Genomic DNA, 24,268 nt, shown 5'->3' on the forward strand with positions numbered 1-24,268 from the left:
TAAGTCATTTTTTTTAATATATATATATACACGTAGACATGACAAATGAAAATTTTTACACATACACATGACAAATGAATTTTTTTTAAAAAAAAAAAAAGAAAAAAAAGAAGAAGACAGAAAAAGCAAAAGCAAAAGCAAAGAAAAAGAAGGTCAAGAAGTTAATTACCAAAAGTAAAAAATTAAACATAGTTATCTCTCTTTCTTTTTTATTATTATTATTCATTTATTTTTTTCTGGAGAGGCTTTAAGCTTTTAACGTCCATTAGTTTAGTATGGCTATCAGGCTATGGCATGCTATAAATAGTTGAGGAGGGCCAGACCACATGGCCAGTATCAGTTTACCTGTCAAGAACCTTAGAGACCAACGCTGTTGTCTTCAGAGAGAGAGCACATACTATTTGCTTATTCAATATTTTTACATTTTTCTCTTTTGTGTCCATAAATCTTCCACCAACCCCATTTTCTTGATTCTATTCAAAGTTTCTGAATCTTAAGCTAGCTACCTTACCTTCATATAAATCCATATCATCGCCACATTCCTACGTACCCATTTGATTCTTTCTTTTGAAAGTTGTGCAATCTTTTGGGGGGCTCCATTATTGTCTTCAACATTCTTGAACCTTAAAGCTTTTGAAGGTTTAAAGGAATTTTTTTTTTTTTTTTTGGCTGAAGAAACCTTTTTAAGATTAATTTAAAACTTAGAGAGAAAAGTGTTGCTGGGGTTGAAGAAAAATGGAGCAGAAGCACATTTTGTTGTCAGCTTTGAGCGTGGGGGTAGGACTTGGGGTGGGGCTTGGATTGAGTTCTGGACAGACAGTCAGTAAATGGGTAGGAGGGAATTGGTCACCGCATGAGATTACAGCAGAGCAGATTGAGCAAGAACTTATGAGGCTGGTGGTGGATGGGAAGGATAGCAAAATTACATTCGAGGAGTTTCCTTATTACCTAAGGTAATTCAACAATTCACCATATATATATTTGACATGGTTTCATGTATAATTACTTGATTAGATTTACAGAGTTATTTTCTTTAGCCTTCTTTGTTTTTTGTATTACTATGCATATGCCAATTGAGCTAGTGCGTAGAAATTTTTGTGTTACAAGTTGACTTGTTAGTTTGATGATTGTCTGCTCTTAATCTGCTAGTCTTTCTGTTTGATTTTAAAATAAGAAGTTGACTTGTTATAGAGGTTTTGATTAATTTGGTTTTCTAATCTCCATAGATTTTGCAATAATATATTGGTAATTGACTTTTAATGATGTTTTCCTTCTTGCCAATCCTGAGGTTCCTCTGTTCATTTTTTATAATTTTCTTTCTGTTCAACTGATTTTATTTAATTTTGCAATAGAGGCCCTTAAGTTTTATACTTTGAGTATCTAAATGGGTCAAAGGAACATCATAGTTTAGCAGATTAAAGTTAACAGTTTGTATATTCTAGAATTCTAGCATAAGAACTTCTTGTTGACAAACGGAATCTTGCACCGTGAATTGTTCCTTATGTTCTTATGTGATGCTCTAGTAAGATTGGCCGGATAATGAAAATTTTCTTTTGCTTTTTCCTGTTTAGATTCTAAGTCTCTTTCAAGTTTTGTCCTATTGATGAAGTATGTAGTATGTACTACCTTGTATTCCATATGCTAATTGGTATAATTGCATCTTGAATTCAGATATATTTTTTTAGAAATTTTATCCTTAGAGCATGTGAAGAATGTTTTTGTCTTGTTCTGGACCTTCTGGGTAATCTTGCACCCTTTTGGTTCCCTTTATAACATGGCTATTCTATAATTGATAGTAAATCATAATTAGTTAAAGCTGATACTTGTGCTCTTCCTAGCTCAATTACTATATCTTCTGTTCCTAGTCATGTGGAACTTTTTTAAACTTTTGTGCAAAAGGGGGCATGTAATTCTTGCCAAGGGAACGGGGGGGAAGGGTGTGAAGCAAAGAGAAAAGAAAGAAAGTAGAACTTCTTACTGTTAATCTTTCTGACTTTTAAACATCCCTGAAGAGAATTATGCAATCATGTTGACTCTGTGCAAGTCCAAGCTGGAGCAAGATCCTATGTCAGACTATGTGAGGGGATGATAGAACATGCAGCCATGTCATGAATATTTAGTAGTAGCTAACACTCCTATCCTGGACCTATACTGTGTTTAGCTTGTACATTTTATAGTTTATATAATGCTAATATTTGATTCTTGAATGCATTGAATGTGATGCAACTTTTTCCTCTTCTCATGACAGTAAGAGAACCCAGGTGTTATTGACAAGTGCTGCATATGTTCATTTAAAGCATACTGACTTTTCCAAGCATACCCGGAATCTTTCACCTGCAAGTAGGGCTATTTTGCTGTCTGGACCTGCCGGTATGTAATTTGGAAATGTTATACAATCTTACACTGAAAATTTTAACTTTTGAAGTTCGCTTTAACCTAATCTGCATTGCATTTTTTCATTTTTGAAGAACTTTACCAGCAAATGCTTGCCAAGGCTTTAGCACATTTCTTTGAGGCAAAGTTGCTGTTACTTGATGTCAATGACTTCTCTCTGAAGGTAACATTTTGCTTTACTCTTTCTTAAATTTAAGTTGTGAAGCTTGTGATATAGTGATACTTATATCTTTCATGTTTACCTTTCCACAGATGCAGAGCAAATATGGTTGTGCTAAAAAAGAATCTGTAAGTTTTCTCTGCTGTATTCTGAGGAATTGAGCATTGTTTTAGTGTTTTCAGGATACAAAATCATGTCTTTCATTTCTTGAATGCATATTTAGGCCCAGTAATGTTAGACCTAAGTAGATGAAGGTTAACCATGAATTCCAATGTAGTGGGGTTCTTTTGTTGTGTGAATTCAATGTCACTCATTTCTGCACTGAACTTGGTATATTCCTAGCCACAATTTACTATTATACTATTTTAAAGGGAAAATTCAACCAATTTTCTCTAAGTGGAGTTTTTCCTGGTTTATTGGCTCGTTTTGTAGTCCTTCAAGAGGTCCATTTCAGAAAAGACAATGGAGCGAATGTCCAGTATGTTTGGTTCACTGTCAATCTTTCCTTCAAGTGAGGAAACTAGAGGTATGAAAAGATGTAAAGCTGATCATGTACTTTATAATGGATAATTTTTTTGTTTATAGGGTGGAGTGAAGGTCCTTCTATTGGAAGTTTTTAATTTTATAATGGTTGGTCTCATACATTTATTGTACTATTTTTCAATCGATTTTGTTATTATGTTACCTAGCTCTGATTAAGAGTTTTCCAACAGGCACATTGCGTCAGCAGAACAGTGCTATGGATATAAAATCAAGGTACTTACCAACCCAACTTCTTGTGATATAAAACTTTGTTGAGCTCAGTGGGTCAGTTTTAACTATTTGTTCACAGTTCAAAATAGGTAACATGTCATGTTTCTCTCTAAACTAGTGCCTTTCTATCTGCAGGGCTAGTGAAGATTCTAGTAGTCCTTCAAAATTTCGGAGGAATTCCTCTGCTTTGTCTGATATAAGTAGCATTACTTCTCAATGTGCTTCCACAAATTCAGGTTATACATCTACCTATTAATTTCTTCATTTGTTTCTAACAGGGGAAAAAAAGACCAGCTGAATACCTAGGCATTTAATGATTTATTGGATTCTGATCTTTTGAAATATGTTTATAATTAGATGCTTAGAGTCTTTTAAGTTCATAAAGCAAGTGGGTTGCAACTGGATGACTTGCATGTTCATCATCATACATTATTTGTCTAATTATTATAATATCTATAAAGCAGCATTATTGGAAGCCACCTGATTGTCAAAGTGTCTGAAGTTCATTCCAGAATGGAACAAAAGTTGCCTTTCTAATAGGAAAAAAATAGGGTGGGAAGGAAGTATTTTGTGCCCTCTACACACCCTGCATTGTTGAAGGACACAAAAATTGGGTTGAATTTACTGTTTAGCAGATCTAGTGGAGATTCTCACCTTAAACATAAACCAATGTAATGAACTTAGGGAGATGAATAGATAAGATAATGGACTTATTTCACTCATTTTATTTTTATTTCAGTAGGCATAAGCTTTAGAAGCACAGAGGATGGCTTTTCCTAATTCCTGTATCTTAACTGTAGACCCATTTGCTTTTGCTGACAGCTTCTTGACTTGATCCTTGATGATTAAGTTATGTCACTACTTCAATGAATGCTGAATATCCTAGCAAGCATTTGTGACTCCCTTTAGTATTACAGTTCACTCAACTTTGAGACTAATGCAAATTCATCAGAGACTTTGAAATCTATTTCCTTAGTATTATTTATGCTCTGCCAGAACATTTTTATTTTACCACATGCAGAAATATTCTGACTGTCATGAATAATTGTTGTCAATCAGTTACATTCCAAATGTAGGAATCTTCTTAGATATTATACTTATTATTTCTCTGGGATTCCTTTGTTTTTTAGCTTCAATGAAGCGCACAAACAGCTGGTGTTTTGATGAGAAACTACTTCTACAGTCACTTTACAAGGTATTGTCATCCTGGATAAGCTTCCTATCTTAAAATTTAAATTCTTTCAACCTTCATGGATGATGTACTATATTTGATTTAGAGATATTGGGGGTATAGTCCAACTGCAGGTTTATGGTCATTTCTCTTCTTTTTTTTAATTGTAAATTTAATGTTCTTATACAAGTGGTGCCTCAATCCTATCATAAGTACTTGCCTGATTTAGTGTTGTTCTTTGTATAAGCTTTTCTTCCAAACCTAAAAGATATTTGCATATATATTAGCTGGTTATGTGGCCTTTCCCATATCTAAACTAATAGGCATGAATGTCATTTTTCTTACAGGTCTTGGTTTCAATATCAGAAACTGGTTCAATTATTTTATACCTCAGGGATGTTGACAAGCTTCTCCTCCAATCACAAAGATTAAACAATCTCTTCAACAAATTATTAAACAAACTCTCGGGTTCAGTGCTGATACTTGGGTCCCGGATGTTGGACCCCGAAGATGATTGCAGAGAAGTGGATGAGAGGCTCACTCTTTTATTCCCATATAATATTGAGATCACACCACCTGAAGATGAAACTCATCTAGTCAGCTGGAAAGCTCAACTCAAAGAGGACATGAAGGTGATCCAGTTTCAAGATAACAAAAACCACATTGCTGAGGTATTAGCAGCAAATGATCTTGAATGTGATGATTTGGGATCAATCTGCCATGCTGACACAATGGTTCTCAGTAACTACATAGAAGAAATCGTTGTATCAGCAATATCTAATCATTTGATGAATAACAAGGAACCAGAATATCGAAATGGAAAGCTTGTAATATCATCTACCAGGTAGATGCATTTTTAAGTAACATGTGATTTCTTAATTAGATGTTGAGAATAACTCAAGTTCCATAAATTACTAATCTGGGCTTGGAAACAGCTTGTCCCATGGATTGAGTTTATTCCAGGAAGGTAAAAGTGGAGGAAAAGATACTCTCAAACTGGAGACTAATGTTGATTCTTCAAAGGTTCATTTTCCATCTCAATGTTATTCCACTTTTCACAATCTAAGCACAGTGGAACTACCATTGCAGTTTCAATGTGTTTTATTCATTTATTTCTTTTCTTAATTTATAGGAAACTGAAGATGAGCCTGTTAATGCAAAGACCGAACCGAAATCTGAATCCATTTCACCTGAAAACAAAAGTGAGACAGAGAAATCAGTCAATGCAATGAAGAAGGATGGCGAGAATGCATCACCACCAAAGCCTGTACGTTCAAGTTCTTTAACACTTAACTGAAAATAGAAATTAATCTGCTTGGAGTTTGATATGAATCCATTCAACAAAAAAAAGAGTTAGATATGAATTCTTGAGAGATAGCTTAACCTGTGTGCATTATCAGACAAATCTCAGTCCATGATTTGTCATGAATATGAGTAATTGACATTAATCCTGTTTCAGATCAAATTTATTTTACACCTCATACATGTTGTGCATGGAATTTTTCAACTCTGAAAAAGGCACATCATTTCAAAAGAAAATGAATTCTCTCATGCATATATTACAACAACAAGTCTTAATCCCAAATTTTTTGTGTCAATTATGGATCCTCAACAAATCAGTTAGGGTTGACCACATGTATTCTTTTCCTTCATTCTATTCTATATGAAGTCATACTCTCTCATACATATATTAATTAACCAAAAATAAAAATGAAAAACTGGAACTAAAAACATTACTTTTTAATCTATATGTTTGGTATCTGAATCTTAGATCCTGCTTTGTCTAATATATTTATAATTGCTTGTTATTTAATTCTTTATCATACCCTTATTTGTGCATAGAAGTACGTTTCCCAAAACAAAAACAATATAATTGGGCGTAGAAAAAATTATAATAGTTGGTAAAATGGTGCCAGTTTCCAATTAATGTTGGTTAATATTTTTGTTTTAGACCTGAAGTATGTAGCATTTTGTGTGTGTATGCATTCCACTTTACTGTAAGACCCTACAAATGCTTTTTCAACTTTAAATAGTGAAATCAACACCATGGTCCATGAGCTCACTGCCATGTTAATCCCTGAGTTACATATTAATCATATTGGCCTTCTTTTTTATGCTACCAAATTTCTTTGGTCTTCAATTTTTGTTTCACTATTGAAGTCTCACGAGTCATGATGCTCCTACAGGAAGTTCCTCCTGACAATGAGTTTGAGAAGCGCATAAGGCCAGAGGTTATCCCTGCCAGTGAGATTGGAGTGACATTTGCAGATATTGGTGCCATGGATGAGACTAAGGAATCACTTCAGGAGTTGGTCATGCTCCCTCTTCGAAGACCAGACCTATTCAAAGGAGGGCTTCTCAAGCCTTGCAGAGGTATATTGCTTTTTGGACCTCCTGGTACTGGAAAAACAATGTTGGCAAAAGCTATTGCTAATGAAGCTGGAGCAAGTTTCATCAATGTCTCAATGTCTACCATCACTTCAAAATGGTTTGGGGAGGACGAAAAGAACGTTCGTGCTCTGTTCACACTTGCAGCAAAGGTCTCTCCAACAATTATTTTTGTAGATGAGGTTGATAGCATGCTTGGGCAGCGGACTAGAGTTGGGGAGCACGAGGCCATGCGAAAGATTAAAAATGAGTTCATGACACACTGGGATGGGCTTTTGACCAAACCTGGTGAACGGATTCTTGTTCTTGCTGCAACCAACAGGCCATTTGACCTTGATGAAGCAATTATTAGGCGGTTTGAACGAAGGTATAACTGCATATTTGTCTTACCATTTGGCATGTTTGATCAGTGCCCCAATCATCATTACAGTCATGTGTTATCTTTATCAATGAATAGCCATCCTACCAAAAGCATGAAACCCCGAATGAGTTTTGTTACTGCACTTAAGGCTTTACTTAAATCCTTTTGGGATTTCCCAATATCCAAATTCTACAGCTGTCATGTGATGCCTCAGGAAAATACATTACCCCTTATCTAACAATCTTCAATCTACCTTCTTCATTACCTTGTGCATTTTTCAATCGAAGTGATAATCACTCTCAAGAAAATCCTCTTTATCATTTATAAGTATTTCCACCGCAGATGTCTTCAATGGCATTATTACAATGTTTGTGGCACTATCACTTGATCCTGATATCCACTTTTGGTGTGTTAAAAAATAATTATCAATTACCAAGACTTTCCAAAGTATCTTTAAGCCATAATTATTGTAGAAGAATTTGAAGGATTAACTGCTGATATATATAACCGTATAGGATCTTCATGTTTTCTAATTCCTATGTTTTCCTATGTTGAGCAGAATTATGGTTGGTCTTCCATCCGTTGAGAGCAGGGAGAAGATCTTGAAAACTCTTCTGGCAAAAGAAAAAGTGGAAAATCTAGACTTTAAGGAGCTTGCAACCTTGACCGAAGGATATAGTGGAAGTGATCTAAAGGTTTGTTTCTTATAATGTGAAAATTTATAACCTTAAATGTCTGTGATCAGTTCATGACATTTACTTCTGGAAACAGAATTTGTGCATGACAGCAGCTTATCGACCTGTTAGGGAGCTAATACAACAGGAAAGATTGAAGGATAAGGTAAATACATCTTAAGCATTTGCTCTTTCTTAACATAATTTCTAATCTTTACCACATTGCTTAATGAATACAATAATTTTCAACTACAGAGAACAAAGCAGAAAGATGAAGAAGGCAATAGCTCAGAAGGTACTTCAGAGACAAAAGAAGTAGATAAAGATGAGACAAAAGAAGAAGATAAAGATGACCAAGTAATTACTTTGAGGCCTTTGAGCATGGAAGATATGAGGCAAGCAAAGAATCAGGTAAACTCAACTGAATTTCCTATTGCTTTAGTTGTTCTTGATATTTTTAATCTGATACAACCTTCAGCAATTTGTAGCTTACTCCCATCAATTTTTCTCCTAGTGGTCCCCAGAATTGTCTTTCAGAAGCCGACATATAATAGTTTATTAACTATTTCCATATAAAAATCATAAGATTAGGCCATTGTCTGGTGCAATGGTAAAAGCCTCAGGCAGTCAAGTTCCAGTGCACTGGAGAGTAGCATTGTACAGATAAAGTATGCAAAGATCACACTACCTTTGGCTTTTCCAAAAACCAATCTTGTCACCAAACTCTGCCATTTTCTGAGTACTGGATTTCTTCAACCTTCTCAGGAATGAACCTATCTCTAAACTTCAACCCTATGGTGTAAGATGTCAGAATGTAGGCTGGATCAAGAATCATAATTATATTGTTGATCCTATAGTTCTACTTAGTCTATTGAAGATGAGATAGCAGTTGAATGGTCCTTTCTCCCTCCTTTTAGTGGTTAAGAAATTGTAACATGCTGATAATTGTTTGAAGCATGACAAATGGATCAAACTTTTACAAATCTCTGTTTTTCCTAAGGATTCTATCACTCTTCCTATATTTACATGTGTAAAATGCAATGCAGGTTGCTGCAAGTTTTGCCGCTGAGGGATCAAATATGGCTGAGCTGAAGCAGTGGAATGATTTGTATGGAGAAGGAGGTTCAAGGAAGAAGCAACAACTCACTTACTTCCTATAGATTGTAGAAAACAGGCACCACATACCCTCACCAACACCATTCGCTCTTAAGGGATGTAGTAGTTGGAGGTGCTGGAAAGCCCTTCACATGAAATTCAAGGCCGCATTGAATGGGAAATTCAAGAGCCAAATCCCTCAAAGAAAGATATCATAAAAATGCTGGAAATGTTTATGTAATGGTGCACATGCAATCTTTCAGACGATCTATCTGGCATTTGTTTACATCATAGCTAAGAGGGGGTTATCAGTATCTGTCAGGCCATTATATAAACCAATTGTAATCGGCACCAGTCTATTGGGATATTAATCATATTCTGTGCATGTGTGGTATTTGAAATTTATATAGATTTTCGGAATGCTGTACCCTATGGAACATTCTCATGCTGTCATACAGTAGCATTTGTACATTTGTTTTGTGTAAAGTTTGATTGTACAGTAGTGCTCTTGAAGAGTTTTCTTAAAAAACTATGTGTCAATATCTTTAAAATGCATGAAACCCTACATTGGACCTTTAATTTGCAAGTTTGCACTGACATAAATAAATCATCAACAAGCTAAGATATGTGTGAAAAAACTGAGATAGGGTCCACAATCATTAAATCATGAGAGGTTTCATAGAATCCTTTGTTAGTGGAGGTAAGAAAAAATAAAAAATAAAAAATAAAAACAAAAAAAAAAAAGAGAGAAGAAGAAAAAGAAGCTCACCTGAAGAACTAGGCATTTTGCCTGTGCTAGAGAGTAGCATCACTTGGACATTGTTTTGTAATGCCTAAATTAGAAGTAAGAAAAAATTTAGTTATAAAATTGGTTGTAGCCTTAAGTTACAACCTTACTCAATATCTTTTTATTTGAGGTAAATTTTGACAAATCTACCATTAGATTACATATTCATCTTATATCTTCCATGTTTGCAAAATTTCTAGAAAATTAAAAATCAATAACTATGTCATCAATAAATTATTTAAATTGCAAGTTTTTTTAGTTTAAAGTTATGCATAAAATATAAACTTATAGATCATATAGTAAATAATATCCAATTGACACAAAATTTAATATGTATATTAAAAACGTAATGAATATACAATTTAACGGTTAAATTTTCAAAATATATAATAATATTTATTTTATTGAGTAAGCTACAACAAATTTGATAACCTTAGGGTACAATTAATTTTATAACTAAATTTTGCCTTACAAATATCAATCAAATTAAGAACATGCACGAATATATAAAGCAAAATAGCCAACTTTTCCACATTACCAATAAAAAAAATTCAAATGTGTAGCGCAAGAAGTCACAAACATTCATCGAAGTGTGAATTACGTAGGAAGGCTTAACAAAAACAACCCACAGAATAATTTCTCATGGACAATCCGCAAGAATATCAGTCTCATTGTGGTAATTTGATCTTCTTTGTCGGACCCCAGTGTGGGAGGCTACAATTGGTCCAAAGAAACTTTTGAACTTTTTGATTTTATACCTTTTCAAAGACAACCTAATTGAATAGGTAAGCCTAGGCTAGACAATCAAACACAACCTCAATGAATTGGTAAGCCTAGGCTAGACAACCCAGTTTCATTCTGAAAAGCAACATGGGTCGGGTCACTATAGGATGACAATTTTGCTTTGCTCCCCTCCAACATCTCCTTTCTTATGCTGCTTTTCCCCACTCGCAGAAAGTAATATGTTAATTTCAAACCCTTCCAAAAATTGTGTAATTATTTTTTAACAAAGTATTTTTTTAATTTTGTAATTTTTTTAAGGAAACATAATGCATCTTACATTCAATTCTTATATAAGGCAAGATATTTGGTAAATAATGTAATGTGTGGTTGGAATTTGTTTATAGTACTCCTTACAAATTGCTCATCCTCTAGATGTCATGAATAGCCTAAAGATCAAGCAAATATAAGCAAATTTATCACTTATATTTTTTTTTAAAAAAAATACAAGACTTTAATAATAAGAAAAATGTAATTTTATTAAAAACTTATCAACATTACACTAAAAATGTAATATAATTGTCAATGAAGCGACTTCCATTACAACAATAAGAAATAGAGATATTATATAGATTTTATTATTATTATTGTAATAAACGTGGGACAGTAGAGAACTAGTTAACACAGGGTGGGGGCATTGTGGAGCTAAGGCAAAGAACCCATGATCATACCATGTTCCGTCCCGCTGTCATCTATATGGTAATAGATTATGCATCAATGATTCATGAGTTGGACCTGGACGCGAATGCATCAATATCCATGGTAAATAAATGTCTTGTAAAAAGCTATGGTGCAATTCTAAAGGCAGAATTGCACTAGCTTAATTCTTTAAAAAAAAAAAAAAAAAAAAAAAAACTAATATTTTATTCATTACTTTATCAATTTCTCTCCCTCTCCAGGTTTTTGGTTTTTTGTTTTTATTTGAGTTTTGAGATATATTATTTTATTGTGTAAAAATATTATTTTAATATGTTGTATTGTAAAATAAAAGTTGAAATGCTAAGAGTATTATAAAATTGTATGGTATAATTGATAAAGTAGCTTTTTAATATGGTAAAATAGGATATGATAGAATTTTTGGATGTGAATACTTTTAAGCCTTAACTCATAACTTACTAATTTCATAACATGTTGTATTCATGAGTCGTGTCGAATTTTGTCATTCCTATTTATTATAAAGTATAAGATATATATATATATATATATATATATATATATATATATATATATAAATAAAGAGGCAATGCCTCTACAGTCCCATTTTGGTTGATTGAGCTACTTTGTGTTTTTTTTTTTTTTTTTTTGAACGGTAGTGGTATTGTAGTTACAGTAGCTACAGTTTTTTCCAGTCTTCCGTTGTCTTTTTTAGTTTTGAACAGTAGTTACAGTACCCAGAGGCACTGTAGCTACGGTTTTTTTTTTTTTTTTCTTTTTTAGTCTTCCATTTGTGTTTTTTTTTTTTTTTCCAATTATATATATTGTTATACTTACATAACAAATTTCATAATATTTTCACAATTATTGAGATGTCAATTTCTTATAAGTCAAAATAAAATAATAAAATATGAAACAGTGATCAACCATAACTGAAAATAAATGTTTTGTGAAAATGTTGTGACACATGTTTGGTGAATGCGTAAAAATTACAGTACTTTTGATTTGTTAAATATGTACCTTTTTTTTTTGTCATCCATTTGTGCTCTTTTTTCTACTAACTATGTAAAAAGAAGCAATGCCTATATAGTGCCCCTTTTGGTGTAGTGAGCAATTTTTTTCCCCCAAGTTTTGAACAGTTGCTATATTGTCACTTTGGTTTGTTCAAGTGACACTGTAGCTATAGCATTTTTTTTTTCCCAATCTTCCGTTTGTACTTTTAAAAAAATATATATTTATAAGAACCTACATATATATTATTATACTAACACAAAAAATTTCACAATATTTTCATAATTATTGAGGTGTCAATTTTTTATAAGTCAAAATAAAATAATAAAATATGAAACTGTGATCAACCACAACTGAAAATAAATATTTTGTGAAAATGTTGTGACACTTGTTGGGTAAATGTGTAAAAACTGCAGTACTTTTGGTTTGTTCAATGTGTACTATTCATCGCTTTTTTATTTATTTATTTATTTTTCAATCATCAATTTGTGCTTTTATATATATATATATATATATATATATATATATATATATATATATAAAGAGAGAATAGGCTCATGAATGGTGTTATGAACAGTATTTTTGGTTTAGTGACTTGCCTTTTTCCTCCTTTTTTTTCCTTCAAGTTCACCAAATTGGTTTAAGCTTTTTTTTTTTTTTTTTTTTTTTTTTTTTTTTTCTTTTAAAGGATATTTATGTGTTTACTTTCTACTTGTAATATAAGCTTACATTATATACACACAAAAAGTAGCAAATATTATGTACATTTGCAAAAAAAAAAAAAAAAATTGTACAAATTTTACACATGTGTACAACATTTACCAATTTTTATGTGTTTACAATATAAAATTACATTGTAAGTGCAATGTATATTTCTATATATATATATATATATATATATATATATATATATAATTGTGGGGGTAAAATCCGTCAGTCGACGTTGAGCCATAGTACATATACTAAGCCCAACCACGACAAGAAGAAAGGGCATGGGCATAGGATACCCCGGCCCAACCATGTTGGGCCGGGCCTCCTTAGGATACCTCCTCGAACTCGCCAAGTGTGTGTCCGATTCACACCCTATGCATGGCGAAAAGTCATCCAATACGAAGGAACAGTGCATGACGTTCTGGGAGGGGGGCAACCACGATTGCCGCATTAAATGCCAAGGAGCTACTTTTCCAGCCGCATTAATATGGAAAGGACAGGAGCACAGAATTATCTTGGCCAGTGCAACTCACAAAAAAGAGGGAGGATGTCCTATGGGACAGGCACTCAAGTAGAGGCCCAGATAATTAACAAGTGTAGGGTCGTGATCTTAGGAAGGATGCTATATAAGAGAAGGAGATCCCCATGGCCAAGGGATCGCAAGCAGGAAGAAGAAAAAGATAAAAAAAAAAAGAGAAAGGAGTTAGAGACAAAAAGCAGAAGATACAGTCCCAGGGACTGTTATTCCTACGTCCAACTGGATGCATGGCTTGTTCATAACTACGTTTCCTCTGTCAAAGACCTAGTTCTGTAACCTACTCTCTACAAATTCATTGTTGAGGGACTTTTGGGCCAGAACCACCCACCTGTTGGGCCTGAGCCCCAAAAACGCCCCCCTACAATAATATATTATAATATAAAAAGAGTGAATGTGAAAAGTTACAGTAATTTCGCTACAATACTTTTGGTTTGTTTAACTCTCACTGTTTTGCTAGCTTTTTTTTTTTTTTTTTTTTTTTTTGTGAATGCATAAAGTTGTAGTATATTTGCTATATTATTTTTGGTTTGTCCACAATAATTTTCACAACACTTTCATAACAAATCAAATATGGTAAATTGTTATTGGTTCTAATTTAAACTTACTAATGAAACTACTTTTTTACCCACCAATAACAACTTGTAGTAACCTACTACTTATGATTTGTTGTGAAAATGTCATAGACATAACTTTTTTTTTTTTTTTTTGTGAAAAATGTTAAGACATTTTGATGTTGTCACAATATCTTCAAAATTGCTGAGTTATCAATTCTTTACAAGTTAAAATAAAATATAACAAAATTATAAAGGTATTATGAAAATGTTGTGTCATTCTGTTATGTTTTTAGAAATTTTTTGTTGGTTTAATCAACTTTATTGAGCCAAAATTTACCATTCCACATACAATTTTCTTGGGTTGACTTTTTGTATATTTTTTTCTTTACACACTATTTTAAGTAAAAACTCATAGTTTTGCATACAAAAACAAAAACTTAGGAAAAAAACATTTTCCATCCTTTATGTTTGGGATAATTTACGATCCTTCCTTAAACTTTAAAATTGAGCAATTTTTCCCTTAATATTTTGGAAAAGAGCAAATATATCATATTGTTATTCTCTCAGTTAAACCTTAATGAAAGCTTATGATTCTTAAAATATTTTTATTGTGTAATATCCAAATTACTCTTGCTAAATTTTAACATCCTAAAAATTTTCTTTAAGTATTTTGAGTTTTAAATGATAAAAATTCTTAGAAAGTTAGAATGATGATATTCGATGACACAAGCCTTTTTTTATTTTTTATTTTTTAATTTCTTAGCAAAACTCGGTTGTTTATTATTGGAAGATGATGATATTCGTTATCATTCTTAGAAATTTTTAGAAAATAAATATATTGTCTTTAGCAAATAGGTACTAAAAAACTATTATAGTTAAATAAATAGTAGGTTTCAATTAGTTTAACTAGTAAAGTCTATGATAATTGTATAAAAGATTTGGGGTTCAATTCCCGTCTACACAAAAAACTGATTAGTGTCTTGGTCTGATGATAATGAGCTATCATCAGAAGCGGACGCCATAAGTTGAAATTCTCTCCAAAAAAAAAAAAAAAAGTTAAATAAATATTTAGATGTTAAATAGCTACCCTAACTTTATGATTGATCAAAGTTCTTAATCGAATGAGATTAACTTTTTACGACATAATTTTCAAAATTCTTAAATTTAATGTCTTTTTGATTAATGTAAATCCTAACTAGTAAATATAAAAATAAGTCTAAGGGGAAAAGAAAAATCACAAAGACACTATTACCCCTTTTCTTCTAAGTTTTTTTTATTTTTATTTTTTTGATAATCTACCACTCTTCTTCTAAGATACTTCATATATATATACACACCACTCGAATTCCCTAAATTTTCGATCCTTAAAACTTATAATAATCGCTCAAACTCTCTGATCCGTTTGTGAAAAATCAAGAATGTCAAAGGCGAAGGCAAAGGTAGAGAAAAAGGCGTTAGGGAGATATGAAGAACTGGGCATGAAGGAGTCTCTGCATAGAATATACCAATACCCAATAGCGTGCAAGGAGCTGAGCTTCATTCTAAGACTCGCTTACAACCAACTTCCCAAAGTTTTGCAATCCCTTATCTTCCAAGACACCCTCACCGCCTTTCGTCTTCTTCCTCAGTATGTCTTTCTATTTCTATTTAACCACTTGTCAAATTTTGTCAATTCTTCATTTTTCTTATGAATTTTGTTGGCTCTTGTATTGATCTCATTAAATTGTATGTGCCCAGTTGGTTTTTCTGATTGATATTGTTGAAAGAAGATTTGGGTTGTTCATGTGATACAAATTTGAGAAAATTTTTAGTTGAATTTCAGCTAATAATAAGTTTGGAATACATTAGATTATGCAGAAATAAAGATTCCATTAAAACTTGGATAAAAATCCTGCAAATTTAGCCTCTTTTCTTTTTCCCTTTTATAAGGCAAATTGGACCATTAAAAAAAAAAAAAAATCATTTTTAAAGCTTGCAGCATCTGGAAGTCCGTTAAATTTTGATGAAAAAACAGCTTGGCAATGAAAAAGAACATAAATTTGCAATTTTGATAGTATAAATTCATGAGATGTTACAGTTTGTTTCAGAATTGTCTAATGTAATGTTAAGTTTTGATGAAAAAATAGCTTGGCAATGAAAAAGAACGTAGCTTTGCAATTTTGATAGTATAAATTCATGAGATGTTACAGTCTGTTTCAGAATTGTCTAATTTATGTTGGACACAGATTTATTTATTGATTATTTGATAGGAATATTGTTTTATTATTGTGTGTGTTGATTTAGACAATTTACCTAATTACACCACGTTACCTAATTTATGTTGCTTTTTTGAGGTGCCAAATCAGACAAATGTTTGACTCATTGGATTTTTCTGGTGTTTCTTTTATAAATATTTCACTGTGATCAAAGTTTGTGCTAAATATGCAATTGCAGGTTTGAGGAACCTTTGTCTACAATGAGCCGTTTACTATTTTATAGAGACCTTCATATTAACTTCAAGAAAAAAACCCATTTTCTTATTAGTACTTGCAGTTCAATTGTCTGATATAAATATAGTTTCCAAAATGCTCTGCCATCATACAAAGATCTGCCAGGTTTATGAATAATGTCATCTGATAGTTCCAATGTTAAACTTGGCCACTGTAGGTTAAAAATAGACCTGATGCTCTTATATAATCAAGGATTCATTTCTTTATGCTTTATTAGTAAACCTGATATCAGGTGATTGTAATTCAATAAATCTTTCTGTGCACATTTTAAAAGGTTGTAAAGAGGATGTCAATGTAATTATTGCATTCATCCATCACATTGTTGTCCATTCTAGTCAAGAACTGGTTTTTATGTCTATTGCTTTAGGTGGAGATAGGTTAGACTGTTTTGCAAAAATCATTTGTCCAGCCTTTTGGTTTCACTGTCTTCATGGATCTCTATCTCACCTGTGATTATCTTTTTGTGTGCTGCTGATCTTATGGATAAAATTGCTGTTGTTATTTGATGGGTGTTTTAATGCTAGAATGCAGACATGCACTGCTGCTTCAGCCGCCCATCTTCTCTATCAGAGTGCAGAGGCTGCATTGCCAAAGCAGAAGAGGAATCTTGCTATTACAGAATTTAAGCATGCAATGGTTGCTCATAAGAGGCGCCAAAAAGCCCGCCAGGAAGAAAGAGGTGATTTAATTCTGGAAATAGTTTCACATATTTAGACAACCATAATTTTTCCTGTTTGAAGATATAGCAATGCTAATCTGTTTTAGCTATATGGAAGGCTTCATTTATTTATTTATTTTTTGTCTCCAAAAACACAGGTTCTGCCCAACTGCCACTAGATGTTCTCGTGCACATCTTCAGTTTCCTTGATGTGCAATCTGTAGTTTCAGTCGGACTAGTCTGTTGGTAAATGTTTTTGCCTTTATGTTTGTGGTAGGTTCATGATTTATTCAGCGTATGTCCCACATCCAGAGCATGTGGACACCCACAACTTGACATGGTGAGATTTCCTCAAATTTGAGTTTCCGCGCTCAATTAATTCTTTTGGTTGCTTCATGTGAAGGTCTTGGAACATAGCAGCAAGTGATAACCATCTGTGGCAGTTACAATATGCTTCAGTCTTTGGTGATTCTGAAAATTGTTTGAATATTAAGGAGCATCAGAGTGGTAGACTTGTTGAAGATGAGGAGTACAGACATTTGCAGGAGGCCATGACTACGAGAACCAGTATTGACTGGAGAGGGGCCTTTATAAGAGCATACATAGGTATACTGATCCAGTGTCCTTCAATAGATTGGCTGGATTTGTTTTGTCATACATCCTACTATGATATATGTTGAAAGAAAAACCAATACGAATATGATATATGTTGAAAGCAAAACCAATATGAATAATCTTACATGTGCATCTTTTTTTATCCTAGTAAAATGATTGGATTCTCAAATTTTCATGTTGCAATTATGACATTTGTGGTATACATAATTCCAATTTGTTCTAAATAATTTCTGGTGCTATAACGAGTTATATGTGTTGTATTTCATGGTCATGCAATGATGTTCAAGGATTTGAACCATATGAGCTATATGAGTTGGGTAGGTGCATGCACATATGGGATCTTTTATTTGTTTGTATGTATGTATATGTGTGTAAATGCAAAAGGTAAAACTGTAATAAATGTTAAGGAATGTAAAAATTTTCTTAGAATCCAAAATATGAAAGACGCCATGTTTTGCTGATACAAGGAAATTGTCCAACTTATATTTAATAGTTTTAATTTTTTTCATCCTCTCACTCTGATTAAGAATATCCTGAGTGTCTCTTTCTCTCCCTCTCTCCCAAGAAAAAGACTCTTGTTGTTCCTACACAGCAACTTTTTAATGCAAATAATCTCTCTTCCATCCTAATCCTCTATATACTTGGATTACAGGCAATGCATCAAAGAACTTAACATCCAGTAGGGGATACTGTGTATATTGTGGCACTATAGTTTGGCTCAATAACATGAAGTGCTCTGATGGACATCAGCAAGTAACTCCTTACTCACCTCACCAGGTACTTTCTTTATTGAATTATCTTTGTTTCAAGTTTTCAATTCCAGGTGGATTCCATAAAAATTCATTATCAAATTTCTTCCTGATATTGCATATCATAAGACACTAGCTTTACAAATTTAGATATCACACAATTCTTTTAGACATTTTGGAGAGTCAGGCAAGTGTTGATATTATCTATAATAATTTGTGTGATTATAGTGATTGACTTGAAGTGTAGGAAACATTTCCTAGCTTATTTCAATCAAGTAATGGCATGCCATCCCTTACAAGAAATCTTCCTAGTGGAGCCCACTGAATCCCTACTGCTATAATCTCCCTTGCACATAAAAGCAGAATTCATCTCCAATTTTTTTAAATACTGTTAAAACTGTTTAACCATTCCACTTTGAAAAGGTTATTTATTGGAAAACAATGACATCTTATAAATGGGTTGCAAGAACTGCAACTGCAACCAAAGCAACATCGCCTCCCCCTCACCTTGTATTTTATGGACTACTTACCTGCTACTCTCCAGTCATTTAATGAATAAACTTCCATTACCTAATGAAGTCTTGCATAGTTTATTTCATTTTAGACTATTGCATAATTTATTTCATTTTACTTCTTTTTCTATTTTTCTTCCCTCTAGCATTGAATGTAGCGTTCTCCATTATTTTAAACTGATCATTGTGTACTCTTTTCTTTTCTTTTTTGATTTTGCAGGTTGCTAGGTATATATTGAATGATTCTTCAGATTTTAGATGTTCTTCAGATAGTGATAGTGATTCTGATGAAGGGTCAGGTTTTATTTTATGGGCCTATCCAAGAAACATGTTTTTGACTCTAGCAGAAGATTTCAATTAAGAAGTATCTGAAAAATCAATGGAGAAGTATCTGAAAAATCAACGGAGACCAATTTGTAAATCTCAAAAATGGACTCAGTATGATATTGGCGAGGGAAAAGACACGATACCCGATGCAACTTATTATTAGTTTTCTCCAATATTTCAATAATTTTTTACAAGAATCTTGTAACTAAACTGGTTAGCACCTCATCCAAGTTCAAATCTCCCACCCCAACTATCGATGTATAAAAACAATATTTCAATAATTTTCCTTACAAAAATTTGTAATCTTTAGTTAATTCTTTTATGCAGAAAAACATTAAGAATAGTGTAGTAATTTGATCATACTATATATGTGTTTATAAATTGAAAATTACATGATATAGTGGCTAATATAGGTAGGCATGTTTCATGCCTACTTTGCAAGGACCTCCTGCTGCAGTTGCCTCAGGCTAAGGTGTCTCATTGCTACAGAGAGGAGAACTTCTGCACTGATGCTCTAGCTAAGTTGGGAGCCTCTTCCTCTTATGGTGGTTCGCGTTTTGCTGCCCCCCCTGCAGTTGTAAACCCCTTTTTGCTTTTTGATTCTATGGGTTTGTATCGTAATAGGCTATGTCCTAATGGTTGTGAAACTATTCCTGGTTGATCTTTAATTAAATCTGTTATTTACCCAAAAAAAAAATGTTTCATGCCTACTAAAAAATGTAAATATCTTTCAATTATTTTTTTTACATTCTTAATTGTGTCATTGTGTGTTACTATTTTTTTTTTCCCTTTTTGTTGGAGTTGTTTTAATTGTTGCAAATACAATTAAATTTAATCAAAAATACCATATTTCAAACCAAATGTTTCTCAAATAAGAAAAAATAAATAAACTTTTCTCGTATAAATCTTAGAAAAATAATATTAATTTTTCATTATTTTTGAAATAATTAATATAACAACATAAACATATCTATTCTAATTACATAGAATAAATACTACTCCTACAATGTTAGTTCCACACACACATATACAACAATTGACACAAAAGCCATAAAAATAAATAAATAAATAAATACTTGTGAATTAACTAAAATTAATTTTAACCCTTTAAATTTTCTATCTCCTTTCAATGGCATGTAATATATATATTTTAAATTTATTATTATTCTAACTAAAAATTATATCTTATATAGAGTTATAGAGTTTATCAAAATAATCACATATTTCATTTAATATAAATAATTAATGCACAACTATAGATAATTAATATATGCACTTACTCTATGTTTGATTCAATGAAATTTTGTTGAAGTAGAAGCCTAAATAAAGAGAATCACAATGAATGCGCTACATAGCACAACCTCATGCTCTCCAACATCGAATCTTTGTTTTTATATATACTAGCTTGCAACTCGTGCTTAAGCACAGAAATACTGAACAATAAAAATAATAATTAAAAAAAGAAGAATTTTGCCAACGTTGTAACCTTTTCTTTTTCTTTTTCTTTTTTTGGTTAAAAATATTGATTATTATTAATAATGTAATACTATGAAACTCTATGGTTGAAAATGGTCATTTTAAAGAGGAATTGACATTATGAAATTGTTTGTTCACTAATTGGGATTTTTAAAAATTTTGAAATCAACATTTAATATGAAAATATAAGTTATACTATTGTGTATATCTTTTTTGCAATTTAAACGTATTTGCTTGCTTGCTTTTTAAGAAATAATTGTCTACTTTTATTTTTGTGTAAGCTTCATAATGTTTTTTTCTTTTTAAAGGAAAACTTCATAATGATATAATGAAATTGTCTGTTTATTAATTTGGAGTTTTAAAAAATTGAAATTAATATTTAAAATGAATATATGAGTTATAATATTATAAATATCTTTTGTGCAATTTAAACGTATTTGCTTGCTTGCTCTCTAAATTCTAATTAATAATTTCTTGCTTTAACTACTTTTTCATAAAAAATGAAGACAAAACTTGTAAAGCACTGTACTCAAAAATATTACACTGTAAGAAATGTAAAATAATGAGCTCAGTTGAGGTTGCAAACTTGCAATGTAATTTTCTATAATTAATACTGGGCATGAGCCACGTACCAGTCTAGACTGAGTTACTAGACACTGCCCAAATTCAAATCTTTTACTCTCTAAGCTAAACATTTTTTTAAGAAAAAAAAAAAAAAAAAAAAAAAAAAAAAAAAAAAAAAAACCTAAATTGACACGGCCTTCAATTAATTTTTTTAGATAGTGAGACACCTTTCACTTGACTCTTTGATTTTCACTAGTGTTCTTAAATGTATGCAGCAAATTAAGAAATTCAATAGCAACACAAAATTAAGCCACAATTGAAATCCAATACTGGATCTAATTGGATTTTCTCTCGCATTGATTTCTCCAATGCTGTCTATAGGGATGATAGGCCCAGTAATATATATTGGGCCGAGGGCCCGGTCCAAGGATGCCTAGTAGTCCGAGGATGGTTAAACGCTGTCATGAAAGTCTACATTAGTGAATGAACAAAGGGGGTTTGGTCATAAGAGTCCAAAAAGGTAGTTCGAGGAGCACAGCAGAGGTCTGAAGGTGTGGTCTGCCATCCAGGGCAACGTTTCAGGAAGTTCTGTTGATAAGGATACATATCATGAAGGTACAAGACAAAGGGGAACTAAGAAATATCTAAGAGAAAGTTGCTACCACCGCATCGAATGCTCTGTAGCTAACTCTCTAGCCACACTAATGAGGAAGTGATACCTGAACAATGAATTTTAGTCTTACAGCTACTTCCAAAAATTTCAGGAAAGTGTTGATGGGATAAAGATCAACACCAATAACCGGGTCTACACATGGAGGGTGAAGATGAAATAAGAAGAGAGTATAAAAGAGAAAGAACACCCGGCGGGGAGAGAGGGAGAGAAAAACATTGTAAGAACAAGAATTGGACTTGTAACCATATCAAAAAGAAATATATTCTAGAACTAATCTCCTCGGATTGAGCCGAAGACGTTTTTCTTTGAATTAAACTATATCTTTGTTCTCTTATCATCTGGGCCAACTATAATTGCTGCATGATTCGTTAGAGTATAGTTTTCAAACTCATTCTTTATAAATTCATTTTATTGGGCTCTTTGGACCTAAATCTTTTAACTCTTTGGGTTAAGGAACTAAATCTTGCCCTTACACTTTTAATGTCTCTTGTGTAGCAATCAACAGCTAAAAGGAAACTCACAAGGTTGCTGCCAAACCTGGAGGAGTTCTGCCTTTAAATTGGGTTTCTTCATTCCCTCATCATGGCCAAAAATTACAAATTTCATAATTTGCATATCAAAGTTTTCAGTATACAATATTTAGTCCAAATCTAATTTTCATTTTAATTGTCACATTTCAGATTTTTTTTTTTTTTCCTGAATATCAATTGTTTTTGTAGACCCGCATGTAATTTAAAATAGTATTTATAATAAATATTAAAAATAATAACATCTTATTTAACGAAAGGAATTTTTTAACTCAATGAAATAACCCTATTTTCCTTTATTAAGAAAACTAGAGTACAAACTACTCTCGCCTATTTTACTACCAAATTATAAATAAATAAATGTAAGAGGTAAATTATAATAGTATTAGTATCAATAATTTAAGAACAAAATTGAATTTTAACACATAAGTTAGGATCCAAATCATATTTTTACCCTTTTTTTTTTTTTTTTGTATTTCAAAAGAGAAATAAATGGAATACATGTTTTCTTGGTTTTCTTCCAAAGCTAAATTGTTTTCTTTTCACAGTAAGACGTGATGCTCCCAAACTCACTACTATATGAGAAGAGTATTATATTGTGATACTCCTCAAGCACTAAAATAGGTCGATTTCCATATTGCTATTACTCTTTCTTTTTTCTTTTCTTTTTGAGAGACAAACATACACGCACAAGGAAGAGGGAAAGGGTTTTTAACATAAAAGCACACCATAAACTCTAATCAAAAGTCACGGGATTCTTTCTCTGTTTCATATTTTTAGTACAATTACGTGGTTAAAATCAAATTTTGATGGTGAGAGTTGTAAAATAGGTCGATTTCTTTTTAAGCCTATAACATGATGAAAACAGATTGATATTTTTCTTTTCTTTTCTTTTCTTTTTAGGTTTGTTTAACACTATTAATTTGGACTTGACAGCATTATATATCTTCACTGCATATCATTCTCCAGCTTAATCATCAGCTCCCCCGGAGGTCTAACAAGTAAGATCTAAAACTCCAGACTATCTTAGGAACACCATATTCATTTATACTGTGGCTGTGTGCATCTGAACAATATCACAAAAACACATTCTAGTAGATAAAGAGTCAGAACAACTTGACAAAACACACTGAATTTCAACTTGAACCTAGTAAATAGTATCAATATATATCTTTATTCTTTAATCCTTCTCTTTTTCTTTTAATGGCCCTTGGGGAATTTTGCTCAAAACCTTCGCATCAAACGATGCATACTGCTTCTTGATTTCAACCATTACCATCTCAGCAAAATGAATCGACCTGGTCGTCGTATTTCTCATAAAGCACACCATAAACTCTAATCAAAAGTCACGGGATTCTTTCTCTGTTTCATATTTTTAGTACAATTACGTGGTTAAAATCAAATTTTGATGGTGAGAGTTGTAAAATAGGTCGATTTCTTTTTAAGCCTATAACATGATGAAAACAGATTGATATTTTTCTTTTCTTTTCTTTTCTTTTTAGGTTTGTTTAACACTATTAATTTGGACTTGACAGCATTATATATCTTCACTGCATATCATTCTCCAGCTTAATCATCAGCTCCCCCGGAGGTCTAACAAGTAAGATCTAAAACTCCAGACTATCTTAGGAACACCATATTCATTTA

General features: G+C 32.3%; 2 protein-coding genes across 4 annotated transcripts; both read left to right on the forward strand.

Moving 5' to 3' along the window:
• The first annotated feature begins 314 nt into the window (after positions 1-314).
• Positions 315-9,467, forward strand: LOC126698167 (uncharacterized). Of its 3 annotated transcripts, none has more exons than XM_050395185.1 (16): positions 315-953; positions 2,249-2,370; positions 2,469-2,557; positions 2,647-2,682; positions 2,987-3,080; positions 3,268-3,310; positions 3,443-3,543; positions 4,438-4,502; positions 4,826-5,322; positions 5,414-5,501; positions 5,611-5,745; positions 6,665-7,233; positions 7,787-7,922; positions 7,999-8,067; positions 8,157-8,312; positions 8,948-9,467. In XM_050395185.1, the coding sequence occupies exons 1-16, from the start codon at positions 736-738 to the stop codon at positions 9,059-9,061; spliced, it is 2,532 nt and encodes an 843-aa protein (XP_050251142.1). In that variant the 5' UTR covers positions 315-735; the 3' UTR covers positions 9,062-9,467. The 3 variants fall into 3 exon arrangements, with proteins under 3 accessions (XP_050251142.1, XP_050251143.1, XP_050251144.1); XM_050395186.1 differs by lacking the exon at positions 315-953 and adding an exon at positions 1,390-1,522; XM_050395187.1 differs by lacking the exons at positions 315-953; positions 2,249-2,370 and adding an exon at positions 2,778-2,884 and having other exon boundaries at positions 2,482-2,557.
• A 5,876-nt stretch (positions 9,468-15,343) lies between these two features.
• Positions 15,344-19,724, forward strand: LOC126699428 (F-box protein At5g52880). The gene is made up of 6 exons (XM_050397258.1): positions 15,344-15,658; positions 17,045-17,199; positions 17,337-17,424; positions 17,582-17,784; positions 18,446-18,570; positions 19,275-19,724. Exons 1-6 carry the CDS (start codon positions 15,450-15,452, stop codon positions 19,413-19,415), a joined length of 921 nt encoding a protein of 306 aa, XP_050253215.1. The 5' UTR covers positions 15,344-15,449; the 3' UTR covers positions 19,416-19,724.
• The last annotated feature ends 4,544 nt before the right edge of the window (positions 19,725-24,268 follow it).

The sequence above is a fragment of the Quercus robur genome, chromosome 9 (genome assembly GCF_932294415.1).
Source record: "Quercus robur chromosome 9, dhQueRobu3.1, whole genome shotgun sequence".
Taxonomy (NCBI): domain Eukaryota; kingdom Viridiplantae; phylum Streptophyta; class Magnoliopsida; order Fagales; family Fagaceae; genus Quercus; species Quercus robur.